The sequence below is a fragment of the Pseudophryne corroboree genome, chromosome 1 (assembly GCF_028390025.1).
Source record: "Pseudophryne corroboree isolate aPseCor3 chromosome 1, aPseCor3.hap2, whole genome shotgun sequence".
NCBI classification, from domain to species: domain Eukaryota; kingdom Metazoa; phylum Chordata; class Amphibia; order Anura; family Myobatrachidae; genus Pseudophryne; species Pseudophryne corroboree.
Genome location: NC_086444.1, coordinates 883723092 through 883740799, shown reverse-complemented (window position 1 = coordinate 883740799; position 17708 = coordinate 883723092). Strand labels below are relative to the sequence as shown.

Sequence of the window (17708 nt, the reverse complement as noted above, 5' to 3'; positions counted from 1 at the left end):
GTGACGACAGAGAGAGAGAGAGAGAGTGACGACAGGGAGAGAGAGTGACGGCAGGGAGAAAGAGTGACGACAGGGAGAGACAGTGATGGCAGGGAGAGAGAGTGACGACAGTGACAGCAGGGAGAGAGAGTGACAGTAGGGACAGGGACAGTAACGACAGGGAGAGAGGTGACAGCAGGGTAACATTACCTCATTTGTTGCTGGCAGCGGTGAGTGGTGGGCTGCTGGCGGCAGCGGGTGGCTAATGACAGCGGGCGGCTGGTGGCGGGCGGCGGTGAGCGGCGGGTGGTTGGCGGCGGTGAGCGGCTGTGAGCTAATACAGCGCTCTACACAACCGCTGGACGCTACGCAGGGACGGTGAGCAAAGGATGCGCTATATTGAACCCACCACACCACTGTAATTGTGGTGGGATTAACAGTGAAGATTGGCCGCGTATGGACCAATCCTCCTGTGCACTGCTTCTATCTAAGGTGCGCTGGGGAACCCGCCGCCACTGCCACTTGAGCTGTGGATGCTGTGGCTGGGGGTGGGAAGGGATGTGTCCCGCTGGGTGAGCGGCGGTGAAAGCCGCTGGCGGACTCACCCTCTTCCTATGTGAGGTGCGCTGGGGAACCCGCCGCCACTGCCGCCTGAGCTGCGGCTGGGAAGGGATGTGTCCCGCTGGGTAAGCGGCGGTGGAAGCCGCTGGCGGACTCACCCTTCCTGCAGTGGCAAGGGGCAGTGGCAATGAATCAAGCGCACACTCTCCTCCGGATTATGCACCCCCCTGTAATCTGGCTCTGCTGCCGGGTCCCACTGCCACTTCCGCCCGCCGCGACGCATGGGTGATTGGACAGTGGATCCAGGACTGGACCCACTGTCCAATCACAGCTGCCTCCCTGTCAATGCGCCACTTATAGAAGTGCCGCTTTCAGCATATTTTTTAATGGGCTTTTACAGCCCAAGTGCTTGGCCTCGCCCCCCGCATTTTCCTGTTCCCATTGTCAACGGGAGGCACTGCTATCAGTGCCTCCAAAACCAATTTAAAGTATTAAAATTAATTACATAATATAAAGATGATACTTATAGCACAAAATATGTGCCATAAGTATCTTCTTTGTATTATTTCAATCATCAGTCATTAATTATTTCAATCATGCCTCCCCTGACTGCACATCCCTGGTGCAAGGTGATAACGCACCAGCCAGTCAGCACTGAACTGTCATTTTTCAAATACGTAATGATTGGCTGGTGCGTTATCATCTTGTGCTTATCACTGGTTTATCACTTCTTTATCCCTTCTCCAGGTTAATACATCTGCCCCATTGTCATCCGGAACGCACATACTGTAAATGCATATTTATCTTTACAAATAATTACCCATCACTGCATACTTCTTTATATTGTTTTGATGAACTAGTTGGAAATATAGGCTGGATGTTACTAGTTTGATTGCAGCCAGCAGAATGTCAGACTTTTATCTCCAGTTCATTATGTTTTATTTCATACGGCTTAGCCCAGCTGGGCTTGCCCTGTTGTGTCTGTGCTCTATTCTCTACATCTCTATTTAGACCAATTTTCTTTGAAAGCTACTGAAGCTTTCTACCTAATTATAAATCTAGGATGAGTAAGAAGAAGGTTTGCTCTTTTACATTTACAAAAAGTGATAAATAGAGAGATGACCGCTAATAACATCCCTTAGGTTATCACTGAGATGGCACATAAATGATCAATCCAAACTATTTTCCCTTTTATATTTTCAGGAAAATTAGGTAAGTGGGTTATACATCTGTCACTTTCTTTTAGCCTGCAGTAAATTAATAATGAAACGCAAACAGTCCATAAGTAACTTTAACATATTTTATTTTAATTACTAAAATAAATGCACAGACTCTATGTCCGAAAGAATATTTGTGGGATTTGCAGTATACTAAGGTTCTGTAGTACTGGACTCGTTTCCCTCTTGAAACATGTTTTATCTTCTCCGTTCTTTGAAATTGGCTGAAAACCAAGTTCTCTAAAATAAAGAAAACAATTATTAAAATGTGTGTAAATGTAATTATAGAGAAATTACAAATGATTGTAGTTGTCAAAATATATTTGAATTAAGTTGCTAATCCCTCTTATGAAACATTTAGTTACAATAAAACAAATAGGGATAGACAGCATATAATAATGAACATACCAACATCCTGAGTTCTAGCACTTGTCAATTTCCTTTGAAACAAATGGTTTCTCTCTGATTGGACACAATGTGATGACAGGCATCCTGATTGATTAATACACCACGTGGGTTAATACTGACCAATCAGAATGACTATTCTTTCGCTTTATTCAGAGCACATTTGTCTTTTTAATAAAATGAGTATTTTTTTATTTTTAGCAAAATACAAAGAACACTTCTACACGGGTCTCAGGGTTTTGATGTATGCAGCACTATAAAAGTGCTTTGTTTTTGTCTACATCTTGGAACCCAAGGAGATCAATGGTGAGTTCAGTCTAGAACAAGATTACATTGGTGGTTTGGATGTGAAACACAATGTAGATCTGCAGATGATCCATTTTAGGTTCAACGCCCTGGCTGCTTAGTAAATCTTGCTAAGTCTTGCGGAGTCTTTTTGTAGGGAGAAAAAGGGCTTTGCTGGCCCTATAAGTGCCACTATAAATTCAATCTTTCCACCTACTGAACCTATCATCAGACAAAATGAAATATTTTACACATAGGCACAATTCAAGTCCGATTACATCCTTACCTAGTGATCCTCCAAAATTTTGCAGCTCAACAGATTCCACCATCTTTACCTGAATATCACTGCACTTCTAATATTAATGAGCTTTCACACAAAAACAGGTGCACGACATCACAAGGCGGCATTTCAGCTGCCGTTCTTAGATTTTCTATTTAATAAATTGGAATTTACAAATAATATTAAAGGTTTGGTCTTGTATAATAACTTCAGTGTTGATGCACTTTCTGTTGTTGATTTTTCTTTTTCTTGAAACACTGGTTTCTTCAAACTTGCTATGCTACAAGCCACAAAGGCCAGTGCACAAACCACACAGAGTGAACAATTTAATGTTACCTAAAATCAATTCAGTAGAAATAAGAAGTATCCAGATAAAATATGTCTCTGCTTCCTTGGTGCTTGCAGTGAACTTGAATTCAGTTAAGTGAAAAGAAGCAGCCTATACAGTACTTTAGGACTCCAGAGCAAGCAAGGGGAGAGATCACAGGCAGAGAAAATTGCTTGTAAAATACCCGCTGCATTGTGTTTAACTGCTAATGTGGACATTTTTCATCTATCAAGCCAAAGCTCAGAGTCAGAGTGAAATACAGTATGTGGGTATGTGCACAGGGGAGAATGCCAGAAACAAACAAACAAACATACTGTACACAGCCTAGCTTAGATTACGATATACACTTGGGATTCTACTATATATCTATATACATCTATCTATCTATCTATCTATCTATCTATCTATCTATCTATCTTATACAGTGTATATATATATATATATATATATATATATATATATATACAGTATATTTAGGAGTTTTGCAAAATATAGTGGTTAATGTTGCTGGAAGCTATTTCACTTGCATCATGTTAACTGAATTTAAAATCGGACTGTTATTACAAAGGAAATTAATAATTAATTTATCTAGTTACACTTCTCTGGTACGGTACATTGGGTTAAGATGTCAAAATACATGATTTCATTAAGCAGATAAATTGTCCTGGAAAGTTTAAAATTCTACTTGCAGTATCCAGATTAGGCTGTATTAAAATCTCTCTGTTAAAACATATGCCGCAATACTAATGGAAAAAGTAGATACAGTAGGAAGAATTCTGATACAACATTTGAATTTCAGACGAAAGTAATTATGAACACTTCTGCTTACTAACTTAATTCCATCTTCTTTCTTTACCTGGATCTATCAATCACTTTAAACACTACAAGATATTACAGGTAATTTATAGACTGCAAACAAAATACACACATACTGTACAAAGATTCCTTACTGTATATATGCCAATGTACCTACTTGCTCAATGAGTCAATTTTAAAGTGCATGACTATTCAATGGTGTTTGTAGTTCTGAGGGATAAGTGAAATGTGCTAAATGCATACAGTATACTCACACTCACAAAGATTTCTACCTGGGAAAACCTTTGACCGAGTGAAGTACCAGGGATCACTGGAGAATCTTGTGTTTATATGCACAGAAAAGGTGATCAATGGATATTGGTAGAGAAGAACAATCATTTTAAAATCATTTGAATGTCTTTTCTTAAAAACATATGCACCATTCAGTGACAAATTACATGGAACACGTGTGTCCAGACTAACTGTATTTTGCATGTGTACCTAACACAAGGGTGATTCTAGTTAGACAGATCTCTGCTTATTTTTTATTCTTAATAGGTCCAATTAGTGGGGTTTGCAGATGACTATTTATACAGGTTGAGTATCCCTTATTCAAAATGCTTGGGACCAGAAGTATTTTGGATATCGGATTTTTCCATATTTTGGAATAATTACATACCATAATGAGATATCATGGCGATGGGACCTAAGTCAAACACAGAATGCATTTATGTTTCATATACACCTTATACACACAGCCTGAAGGTCATTTTAGCTAATATTTTTAATAACTTTGTGCATTAAACAAAGTGTGTGTGCATTCACACAATTCATTTATGTTTCATATACACCTTGAACACACAGCCTGAAGGTAATTTAATACAATATTTTTAATAACTTTGTGTTTTAAACAAAGTATGTTTACATTGGGCCATCAGAAAACAAAGGTTTCACTATCTCACTCTCACTCAAAAAATTCCGTATTTCAGAATATTCCATATTTCGGAATATTTGGATATGGGAGACTCAACCTGTAATAGTGAAATGAGGGCAGTGAATAGTCCAAGCTACAAATGTAACTGTTCCTATTAATATATGTTCTCACTAGACTTGTACAAGTATTAAACTGGGATTTAACATATTTGTTTATACTTAACTTAGCCTTGACTTGGACACATAGTCTAGAGGCAATAACAATGAAAAGCCAGCATTGTAGAGTGTTTTGTGCAGTCATTGTTGTTTTATAAGATGCTCCAAATTTTACAAACAAAATAATGTGCAAAAGGATTTATTAAATATGCAAAGATATTTAGATATGCAGATACCTTTTATAAGAGGCATGGTTCCTGGGTACATGTCTTACCGATTACTTTGGGTATCTATAAATAAATAACATTATAGAAAACAGTAAATACAAAAATGAACCGTTGTATATGAAAACAAAGTGGAACATCTGGTGCTAATACCATACACATGTAAAATTACACCACATTAATACATAATTCAGATAACAATCACACTTTAAAGGGAAAATGTCCTCTTGACGTGAGATAGGAATATTTCCACTGTTTTTAATTCCAATCTGAAAGAAATGCAAATGACAGGTACACTATCATCCAGATTCCTAGATTTAAAGTTCTGGAAGGCTCTGATTCAGTGGGACAGTTGGCTTCAGAGAATTTGTTCCAGGATGCTTTTACTTGGCCTTTAATTTAGCCTTTAGTATAAGAGAGCTGATCGTAGCTTTTAAAGGATCTGTAGCCTGCATTCTCCTTTTTCATAATTTACTAGTCCAGCATACCATGCTATGTAACATGAGAGTCCAATACAGACCTACTTGGCAATGGGGGATGTTACCATGTCAGTTCATGAGATGCCCAGCCAGGCTGGTCACTACAACTTAATGTAGGTCTGAAACACACCTCTGATGAAATTAATAAATGTATTTGGTGGGCTCCTATATTGTGTTCATAGTGTGGTTGATCCATAGTATGTGTTATAGGGGTTAGCTGTTCCCTGAGAACTGGAACAATCGTTTTGTCTTGGATAGATGCAAAACTGTGTACAGCATCAACTCCAGAGTTATGAATTCAACAATTGAACAGCTTGTGAACAATTAAAGGAACAGCTTTTGAACAGATTAGAACAGGATAGGATAGAAAGTGCTACATACAAACAATAAGTGCCACTTGACAGATGCAGTTTTGTAACATTTACTAAAAGTACTGAAGGTGGCAGTGTGATTCACCACCCCCTTGTTCATTACAATAATGCACATTTGTATTGACCAGGACGTGTGCAATGTAGTTATATATGTTTGGGTATGCTCTTGAGGCATTTTCCTTTTTGTATTGGGTGTGAGGAGGTCATGTGATTGGCAGGATGGGTTCTGTTTGCACCTACTTATTTTAGATAATTTATTGCTCTTTAAAAGCCACAAGTGGCACAAAGGTAGTTGTCAGCATTTACCCCTTGAAAGGAGGTTTGTCACTATACATGTTATTTTAGAGATTAGGCTTGATTATGGAAGTTTGTGAACTTTTATTAAACCCAGATGTCACCATCAACTGCTAGGTGATTTACAGGAGTCCCAATACAATAATTTACTGTTCCACTAGAGCTGTTCTTGTATTTACTGTTATATAAAGGAAAGCTCTAGTGGAAGAGTGGTATGTGGCAGAAAGTGTTAACCATGTACATATACAGTAAATATAAGCAAATTGGTTGAATTAATACTAAAACTCATATTCATAAAAGGAATACACATGAAATGTAAGAAAATTAAATAATAAGAATGTTCATGAATGTGTCTCAGACAAAAAACCATGGATGAACAAATATATGGGTAGAGGATGTAATTTAATCTTCAACTATAGAATAGAAGGATAATGAACCCTATGGGGGCGTGAAGGATACATGAAGTTACCAAAACTAATTTGTGAATGCCATTTTCCAGCACGGGTTCCTTCATGTTGTTAGTTTATCTTGCTACTACAGACTGTACGGACCTAACGCTTCTCACTGAGCTGGTAACATTCACCTCAATGCTGGGTATTATACGGAATCACTAATATAACTGCACCTGCTAAAACTGTAAGACTGTTTTAATTGCCACCTAATGTGACTGTCAATATAATGGCAGTTTGGTACTTTCATTAATGGGGGTTTCTGCTGTATTCCATGGTTCTTGAGATACTTTCATCTATATGGTTATCACCATGCCACTCCCACTGTTCTTTCCTATATATGTTTACCTGTCATTTTAGACACTGACACTCTCCTTCAGTGCTTTCTGGTCCTCTGTTGATTTCCAGTTACTCTTCTACTAGCTTCTATTGTCTATTGCACGCTCACCATTAATTTGTTTAAATTGTAACATTTGTACTGGCTATTTAGGAGAAATTCAGTTCAGTGCAATTTGCCACTGTGATATCAGATTGCACACATCACTGTATACAGTACAAATAATTGTTCAGACATTTTCCTGTGCACCTCTATGGGGAGCAAGGGATAGTGCTGGCTATGAAGTGCCTTCTCCTGGAGGCATGTAGTAACCTTCACAGTGAATTGAGGGCAGAGACCTTTTATTAATTGCTTACAAGTTGAAAATTTGGTACAAGTGAAGATCTTTAATAGAAAAGGACACTTAGATATGGTAACTTCCATCAATGACAAATGCAATTTGCACTCCATGAAAAAAGTTTACAGATAATTGAAGGAGTTATCTTCAGACTTCAGCTGAGAACTTACAAAACATGCAGTGTGATCACTAACATAAATGCTATTTTAACCACTGTGAATTCTCATCAAGTCATTATGGGATTCTCTAGATAAATCAAATTAATTAACTGATAAATTAGATAGGGAGATGATTCCTTCTGCATCCACAATACTTGATTAGTTTTCATTAAAGTTCAACCACATGACAAAATAAAAAAAAGAGAATTATAAAGCATAGTAATAGAATATTCAATTGTACTCTGGATTTCCATTGCTTTCTTAACCTCTTCATACTGTATATTTATATTATCTATCTATATCTATCTATCTATCTATCTATCTATCTATCTATCTATCTATCTATCTATCTATCTATCTATCTATCTATCTATCTTACTGTATGTTGGGGTCCATTTGTTTCAGTGGGAACAATCCATGGTTAAAATAACAAGGACAGAAAGTCATGTCTAAGGACAGCAGGATAAATATAACTGTTCAGTATGAAATCACTTTATGAAGAGCAGGTATGTACTGATTGGAGAACCAGGATTGGACACTATCCAATGGACAGAATCCAGCTCTTCTCTCCACTCCTTTCAGCTGCAGGTGTTACCACTGGCTCTCTACCTTTCTGTTACTGCCAGATTACTTAGCTGATTACAGTAACAGGAACTCCCAATCAGACTGCTTTATACACTTGCCCAACTAATAACAAATTGCATTCATCATGGAATGGAAAAATATTATAAAAAATTAACATTTTGTATTTGCTTAAAATGCATCAAAAATGTATTCAATTTGTTATCATGAAATCAGTACAAATGGTACAATGGTGCCTTTAGTAATTACATCACCATTGGTTTTTACACTCTGTACAGTCTCTTCATTTGATTACAGTCCTTTATTTCTGTACTATACTAAAAATCAGATTTCTCCTGCTTACTGACACACAGTGGACTACCCTGGCAAAACAGCACATGGAAGCAGCAACATATTGCCTGCATAAAAACACAATCAGAAAAAAAGCTTTTATATATAAAATATGCATGGTATATGTTATGTAAGTTTGGAATATTTTTATTTTTTTACTCTCCAGAAAAGAATAGACCTATTGATTTAAAAATATCCCTTGACACTTCATAAATATCCTCCCCGATTTTAGATCAATCATTATCTGGGGAAAAACCCTACATATACTGTATAAAGCAAAATGAAAAAAGCCTTATTGACTTTTGATAAATCGGACCTTAATGCTTGGATCATGTATATGGACATTACTGGCGGAGACACAGAACCATCTTTACCTCCTCCAAAACTATTTAAAATTATAATTACAAATTATATATGATTTCATAAAAATTCCATTTGTAGATGACTTATCCTTGAACACGACGGGCTGGAGCAATGAGTCCCAGTTTTCCAGAGGGCAAGGTTCCTGACCAAACTCAGATGTTTTTTTAAAGCAGCAATCATGTATGAGGCGAAACCATGCCTTGTAAATGATTGCTGCTTTAAAAATGTTAGAGTTCGGCCGGGAACCCGCAATCTCCGGCCAACTCGGACTTCATTACATCCGGACTGTCATATCCATTGTTATACTTTCCATGTAGTATATTACAGTATTTATTTCTCACAACTAGACAGTAGTGTGGGAGAGAAAGTAATGATAACAGGAAGATGCTGAAAATGTAGGCATGGGTAATTATGTGGTGTCTGCAGCTCTGGGTTGTCAGTGATCAGGTGCATTTAGCTAAGGTAATCTTACCTTCTCTTTGCAATACACTGGAGGTGCATTTATTATACAGCACGTAGATGCTAGGTTTGCTCTTTGTTCTGCTAACTCTTCCACCTTGCTTGATGTAAGTTTAGGAAACCTGATGTTGAGAACTTTAATTATCCTGTGACAAATAACGAAAACAAAAAAACCACAAAAACAAATTAATTTTACAGCCATTATTCTTCATATGTGTCATTAAAGCAATAAGCTCACATAATAGAAACAATTCTCAACCTAGCTAATAAATGTGTATAGGTAGGCTTACCTTACTATCCCTTCAAACTGTGACGCTCATGGATTACACAGGTTTTATGGCTGAATAAAACCAGGTGAAATGCTGACTTAAAGCAGCCATCCAAAGAACATGTGTAATTCATTAGTGTCCCTGCTGAAAGGTATAGTACGGTAAGCCTACGTATAGGTAAATATCCACACATCATTTAAAAGTTATCTTTTTAATAAGATTTCCCACAAACTATTTGCTAATTAAAAGCACATGATACATAGCTACCCTAATATGTTTTCATCAGAATGTAATGGAATTGCTATCTCATATGATTATTGAAATGGGTAATTGTGGTCTGCTACTCCAGAGCCATTGAATTTAATTATATTTGAAGAAGTACTTATGGTTCTTTTGTTTTGTAATTATTGTTGTTTTCCAGTTCATTATGCATTAATCTGCTTATTTTTTCATATGATGACATTTCATTTTAAAATGGAATTTATTTTTATAGCTTGCACTTCAACCATGTAAAATAAACTTATTCTGCTTTATTCTGTACTAGGTGAATAGTCTTATTTTTCCCTCAGTGGGGAGGGAAATCTACCATAGGGCTTGAGGAATGCTCTTGGTTTGGTCTTCTCCTCTGTTCCATCACACAATAATACATTTATAGACCACCTCCCACATTTAGGCAGGGAGAGACTCTGTGGCTTGGCATATTAGCTTGCTTCTTATAATATCATATCTCCCAACATGACCCTTTCCAGAAGGGACAAAATGCTCTGATCCTGGACTTTCCTCTTAATTTATGATTGCTGTCACCTGTTTTGAACAGGTTAATGGTAAAGAAAGGCGTTTCAGCACAGGTGATGGCAACCATAAATTAAGAGGGAAGTCCAGGAGCAGAGCATTCTGTCCCTCCTGGAGAGGGTCATGTTGGGAGGTATGTAATATTTAGCTTGCTCAATAGCCCCATTAGCATGCATAATATCCCATTTATTTTTGCCACTGTTACTCCAACTTTCCCTAGTGCTACAGAACTACCTCCCCTACAGAATAGTAATAAGTATTGGTGTGGTGCTAGGAGCTCATGGTGGAACTACATAGTGTTTGCATAGTATGAAATAAGATAACTGGTTGTGCTCTGTATCAGGGAAGGGGATTAACATTTTTGTTTTCTCCAAACTTTGAATACTACTTTGATAGATCCTTCTCAAGCAGTTCAGTAGTTTGTGAATTTGAACTTTTGGGGCTTATTGGTAGAGCCATGGCAGTGATACGTTTCAGCATCTCTGCACACTGCGATATTGCCGTTAATGCTTGACACGCCACCATAGCACGTCATTGCGTGCGTCATCTATACTAACACCAGCCCTGTGTCTCTCTGTCTGATTATGGCCTGAATGGAAGCAGCTGTGCGTCTTAGAACGTCGCCGCTGTCACTGATACACCAACAACAGTTTAGGATTGTTTTGTGTTCGCTTTAGGCCACTTTACAGTTACTGCCCAAGAACACCCATAACTTTGCCGCAGCATTTCTGATACTGTCTGTCTAGATCGCAACAGCACCTTTGTGCACACACTCAGGGCAATGCATTGTCCATAGGATTTTTCACGCAGGTGCAGTTGTAAATAATTGCTCAGCTCCATGAACATTGGCATTGCATGCGATTTGTGTGTCAGGCCCTTGTAAGCATTTACTTACCTTCATTTCCCCTCTCGGTTACACGTGCATCTTTTTGTCCCTCTATATTTATTTTCATATCAAATAACATAAACAATGAAATATTATTAACTAAAAATAAACCCAAATTAATTTTAATAGTGTTTTATTCTTTTTTTAAACATTAGTTTAAATTTCTATTTGATGACTATAGAGCTGATAGAGTTGGACACAAGTTTTTGCACTATGCTTGCTCTGAAGCAGAGCATACACAAGTATGGGCAAAGCAGAGTCGTAGATAACTCAGTCGCATCTGACTTGTAACTGAAGAGGCTTAACTGGCCGGTTATGGGTGCTCACATATGCTGTAGGTTAAACTTAGCAGGCTATGCAGAGAATTGCAGGCTATGCACAGTTTTGCATAACCGTATAGCAATTCCAACCTTACTCAGGCAGATATTTTGCACAAGGGGTTATATTTTGCACAAGGGGTTACGACTGGTGGAAGTGCACTCTGATAATCATGACGGCTGTGAAACAATGCAAGTAGGACTCGAAATACGGGATGCAGTCAATTTACCGACAATCAAAATCCCAACGGTCGAAATCCCGACAGCTATTGACAGACGGTCAAAATCCCAGCAAGGTTTTTACTGACATTTTACATGTCGGTATTTTGACCTTGTCAGTATTTTAAATGTCAGTATTTTGTCCATGTTGGGATTTTGACCGTGTCGGGATTTTGACCGTCGTTCAATTGCTGTCGGGATTTTGACCGTCGGGATTTTGATAGTAGGTGTTTCTTACCGATCCCCGAAATACTTGGTGGAATCAAAATGATAAGGAATATTGCATAGAGAAAACTTAAATCATTCTCTGCTGGAAAAATGTGCAAAATTCCCCAGACAAAAGAATGAGATGAATCTTCTGTAGACCTTTAATACCATTAAATATATATATGCACTCATTATTTAAACTGTATTCCAAATGATGATCTTTTTCACCTTTAAAATGGTAACTACCTAAATAACATCCGTTCCCCATGTTCCTGCTCATCACTGTGACCAAATTAAAGTTTTTCTATACAAAATATTTTTTTTCCTGCTTCAATATAGACTTATTCCTTTTCATTTCAAAGACATGTTGTGGTTATATCAAAAGTATGTTAATGCAACTGTGAATTCTTTTAATGTTTTCATAAGCTCTCACATTAATAATGGCACCCACTATTGTCCACAACAGAACACACATTGTTTGAGGATTTATATGAAACATAAAATATCAATACTAGCTCTTAAGGGATCTTCAATCAGAACATAAACCCCATATGAAACAGGAGTTAGAGATATTCATGGCTGTCTTTTAAAGGTTCTTAAAGCCTTTGATAAATAATTCACTTTAATTCACTAACAAGTGAAAGCAGATAACTTCTTTTAAATATTTGTCCACAAATGAACCCAATTATCCAATAGAAAAATTGTTGAAAAGATACTGACAGTAAACTCACGGGACCAACGACAAGAATTCTTTTTGAAGACAACACAAATATATATTTTTATGAGAGCACACAGAATTTTACATTAAAATGATATTAGCAAGAAAGCCATAGGGGGAATGAGAACAGTCTGCTGTAATTGAAGTTTCACAAACAGAGGTACTACAGGTAGGAGAAAGTTATAGCTGCAGTCTCAGGTGAACCTAGTTATCTTGAATCTATTTTATTCCCCTTTAACTCAGCCTTCCTTTGCTCAGCTCTAGTTGTCCTCACTTGTCCTCATGGCTACTCCAGTATATGGAGGGCAATCATTGCCATTTCTAAGGATCGGAGAGTGGTGCAATCGCTTGGGCTGCTGACCCCAGGACCACAAGGGCAGAACTACCAGCAGGTGCACCGCACAGGGTCTGACAGCTATCACTGCCTGGGCCTGGCCCAAGGAAGCCCAGGCTGATGCGACTATGGTTACCAGTGGTAACCCTAGCTGGAAGTCCTCTGGCAGCGCTGTCCAAGATTCCTACAGAGGAGCGCAGAGGCGGTGACATAAATGTCAGTGCTTCCCAGGCCAGTTTTTGCTGCTGCTCCCACCCACCTGAGGTGGCTACCTGTCATTATAGGACCTGCCCATTTTTTGGCTTAGGCACCGAAGATGGCGGGCAGTGAGCTTGACCTGAAGGAAGGAAGAGTCGCTTGTTACCAGGCTTGCAGAGACATAGAGGGCATTACACAGGTACTAAGATGGGACTGGGTAGGGGAGAGATCTTGACCTTGACATTGTTATGGTCATTATATTTTTATGGTTTTAATTATCTGACTCCTTGGAATACTGACAGCCCCAGATTCTCTCAGCACCAGCTTCTCTGACAAATCCAGCCACCCTCAGCACACAATTCTTTGACGCCACAAGCCATGTCTCAGCACCACATTCTCTGACATCCCCATCCATCTTGCCAGAACCCCATTCTGACAACCCAGCCATCTCTCCAGCACCCCATTCTTTGACACCCACAAGACATCTCTCCAGCACCTCATTCTCTGACATACCCCAGCCATCTCTTCAGCACCCATTCTCTGACACCCCCAAGCCATATCTCTAGTACCCCATTCTCTGACACCCTCAAGACATCTCTCCAGCACCCCATTCTCTGTCATACCCCAGCCATCTCTCCAGCACCCCACTCTTAGACACCCCATGTCATCTCTCCTGCACCCCATTCTCTGACAACCCCAACCATCTCTCCAGCACCCTATTCTATGACATCCTCATCCATCTTGCCAGAACCCCATTCTGACAACCCAGTCATCTCTCCAGCACCCCATTCTCTGACACCTGGAAGACATCTCTTCAGCACCCCATTCTCTGTCATACCCCAGCCATCTCTCCAGCACCCCATTCTCAGACACCCCCATGTCATCTCTCCTGCACCCCATTCTCTTACAACCCCAACCATCTCTTCAGCACACCATTCTCTGACATCCTCATCCATCTTGCCAGAACCCCATTCTGACAACCCAGCCATCTCTCCAGCAACCCATTCTCTGTCATACCCCAGCCATTTCTCTTTCATCCACTAGGGGACACTGGAGTCCTGTACAGTAGGGGTGTGAAGCTTGCAACCGGAGGTGTGAAACAATCTAAAATTAGCATTGTCTGCACTGCCGGCTCCTCCCCCTTCACATCCCTTCTCCCTCAGTTTTGAAAATTGTGCTAGGAGGTAGCACATGGAGCTTTGAGCTCCTGACTGAAAAAGTTTTTTTTTTCCCTTCTTTTTTCTTGAAGGGCTGCGTCACCCTAATGAAAAGGGAGACAAAAGCCATGGATTTGTGAGAGACAAAGATCCCTATTGAAGGGACCTGCATCTCTCGACAGGAATCAGAAAACTGTTTAATAATGGATGCGGCTCCCTATGAAAAGGGAGACAAAGCCAGTGGTGTTTCAGGAGACAAAGATCCCTTGAGAAGGGACCTGCATCTCCCGACAGGAGATCCTCATCAGATCGGAGTACAGTGAGTACTGGTGGTTTGAGGGCCCTAGTTTACTTGGTAGCTTAGCCCCCCCCCCTCCCCCCCGTGTACTAATGCTGACTGAAGGCATCAGATAGAGACACAGCGCCACTAAGGGTCCGAGTGAAGTCCCGTAGCGCACGTCGGCAGGAGAAGCCGCAGTAAGAGGCTGACAATCTGTGGAGTCCGGCTAGCCTTCCCGCGCCTTGCCTTTCCCCCCTCCCTCCCACCAGAATCGTTCTTCGCTGTGGAACCGGAGGAGAGAGGTCCCGCAGTGCGCTCACTGCCAGGCCGCTGCAGTTCTTCAGCCACGGGTGGGCAGGGTAGGATCACAGTGGGGGATATTGCGCAGAGCGGGGACCAGAGCACTATGCCGCACAGTGACCAGCAACATACCCCGGCTACTGCTGCTGCAGAGTATCACTTCCTGGCTGGCAGAGCCGCCTCTAATATGCGGCAGCGGGGAGATCATTTTCAACTGCGCGGCAGCATGTGCGCCTGGCAGTACTTTTGCATAAGGGAGAAGAGCAGGTTCAAGCACCACCTCAGACAATTTTATGGGATATGTGTAAAACTTAATGATCTATCCATAAACTTTCAGTGGCGGCCATCTTGATTAACAGATAGGCGCCGATCTAAGGGGCAGGGCTTAGCCCTCCCACTATTTCAGGTCATCACAGAAGATTGACACCAGAACATTACATTATAGAGAGGGCTCCCTCTGCTGGTGTAAGTTGGTATAGAGGATCTCCTGAGAAATAATTCTGACTAAAAATATTTATATTTTCAAAGGACTTCTATTAAAAGATCCTGTTTAAAATATCCCGTGTCAAAGTCAGAAAAATATCATGATGCACACTGCCATATTTGCACCTCATACATGTCCGTGCTGCGCATGCGTGCGCTCTCCCGTGCGTACGCATACCCGCTGTTACGTGCACCCGCAGGCGCACGGTATGCGCATTTACGGTAGAGTTTATGTGCGCCTAGCGTGCGACTCGATCGTTACATATTTTTACCATATAATGTATTTCGTAGATTATGGTCCCTTTGATAGAATCTGAAAGTTTAGTTAATGTAGCATGTTCATAGACAAAGAGATCCCTATTTGTTTGATACGAAGGGTCAGACAAGGGTTATACAGTGGTGTTTAGTATCCATCGGAAGAGTATTTAATTAGCAATATTCCGGTGTTGGTTTGAAGCGGATTACTCGCTCGTGCGAATAATTATGGACAGAAGAAGTTTATGGACATTTACAATTATTTGCACTTTATTATCCATGCGGCGGGAAACCTAGTTTCCCACCCACCTGAGCAGTTGGAAATAGTCACAGCCCACCTGTATGAATCAACCTATGACCTTTTGTTATAATGCGAAGACGAATTCCTGGGTCCAATGAACAATAAGAATATAGGGACCATTGTACTGTATTATGTGTAGGGTATAAAAGGACAAGCCGATCTGGGCCAGCTCTCTATTCTCTTCAACGGTTCTCATTGCTGATAATCGGGAGCTGGATATCCAGAGGCGCATGCGATTGTTTCCCTTTGTGCGAAAGTTTTCTCCGCAATCATATTGTCTTTCTTGTTATTGTGAGCCATATGTCTCTCTCTCTCTCTTCTCTTTCTCTCTCGTTTCTCTTATATTGTTATTGTACGGTTATTGTATTTCATGTGTAGTTATCTGGTTAGGTAGTCTATGTTATATTGGTAGTGTATGACTTGTATTGTATTATTCTTTTTGAACGTTCATTCATCTCCTTAAAAGGCGTTAGACCCTTAGACCGGTATTGTGTGTGTTCATTATATTGCAGTGGGTAATAGGAGCGTCTCTATCGCTCAAACAGCTTTAGTGTAAACCAGCTTACACTGTGTTGCATTTTCACCTTATCACTACACAAGGGTTTACAGTATAAGTACATTGTTTATGGTATAGTTATAAAGGTTTAACATTGTGAGCGTCTGCGCCGCTGGTGATCTCCTCGTGGTCCCGAGCGTCCGCTACGCTAATAGCATATCATTACGGTAGTCGCTCGCCTATAGTGTGCCCGATACCAACAGCATATTCTCGCGAGCATTTGTGTCGCTCGAGCGGCTCGCTCCCGATACAGCGTCCGCTACGCTAAGAGCGTACCCTTACGGTACCTCGTGCGCCAATTGCGTACTGTGTTTCTTAACCTCTTTATAGTGTGTTATATAAGATAAATATTTGGCTTTATCAATTGGCGGCTCGTCCGTCCTTCACATATCTGCACTAGGTAATTTCAGCAGACATTATCCATCAGCAAAGGGCGGGAGGTCATATTCCTCGTAGTGCTGTCTGGATAAGCGTCTGCTTCGCTTAGTAAAGAGTGCTGAAGGAATCCGGAACCGGAGGTAAGAACAACACGCTAGTGTCTTTTTAAAACTGTTTATTTCTAGCTTGCGTACGCACGCACGCATATATCTGCATTTCTTTTCATTCGTGTATTTTCATATCACTCTCCTGTTTGCCATTTCACAATTGTTAACGGGCTAAGAAAGATTTGTTGCTATCAGTAGTTAAAGAGTAAAGGTAATACATTTAAGGAGTAATTTGTAAAACACGCACACAGCTTTGCCTAAGATACAAGGAGAGACTTGTGTGGTGCTTGGTAGATGATCGAGGATCACCTACATTGATAAACGTGTTAATTGTGTTACGGTGGATATCTGCCTTGCGTACACGTGTCGCTAACAAAAGGCTGAGACTCGCGTACGCAACCCAAAGGCCGACGCACGCAGCGTATATTACGCAACGGAGCGTCCGGGTACGCCCACGTAACAAATCACACGATAGTATTATTTTAACAGGCGAAAAAGTGGCAATGCGATAAGTAGCGCAAGTCAATTTTAGTGTCTGAAATTTAAACTAATAGATCCTTCTCTAAATTTACGACTCATCTGGTCTAAAGGAAAGAAATTTCTGCGCAGAAATAGAAATAGAAACAAAA

General features: G+C 40.1%; 1 protein-coding gene across 1 annotated transcript in view; it reads right to left on the bottom strand.

The window, feature by feature from the left end:
- Positions 1-1826: 1826 nt before the first annotated feature.
- Positions 1827-17708, bottom strand: part of GC (GC vitamin D binding protein) — a 209895-nt gene continuing 194013 nt past the window's right edge. The window contains exons 11-13 of the mRNA XM_063920102.1: positions 9336-9468; positions 5176-5229; positions 1827-1997 (exon numbers count right to left, since the gene is read on the bottom strand). Coding sequence (XP_063776172.1) covers positions 5179-5229; positions 9336-9468 — 184 coding nt within the window. The 3' untranslated portion in view covers positions 1827-1997; positions 5176-5178. The remainder of the gene's footprint in view (positions 1998-5175; positions 5230-9335; positions 9469-17708) is intronic.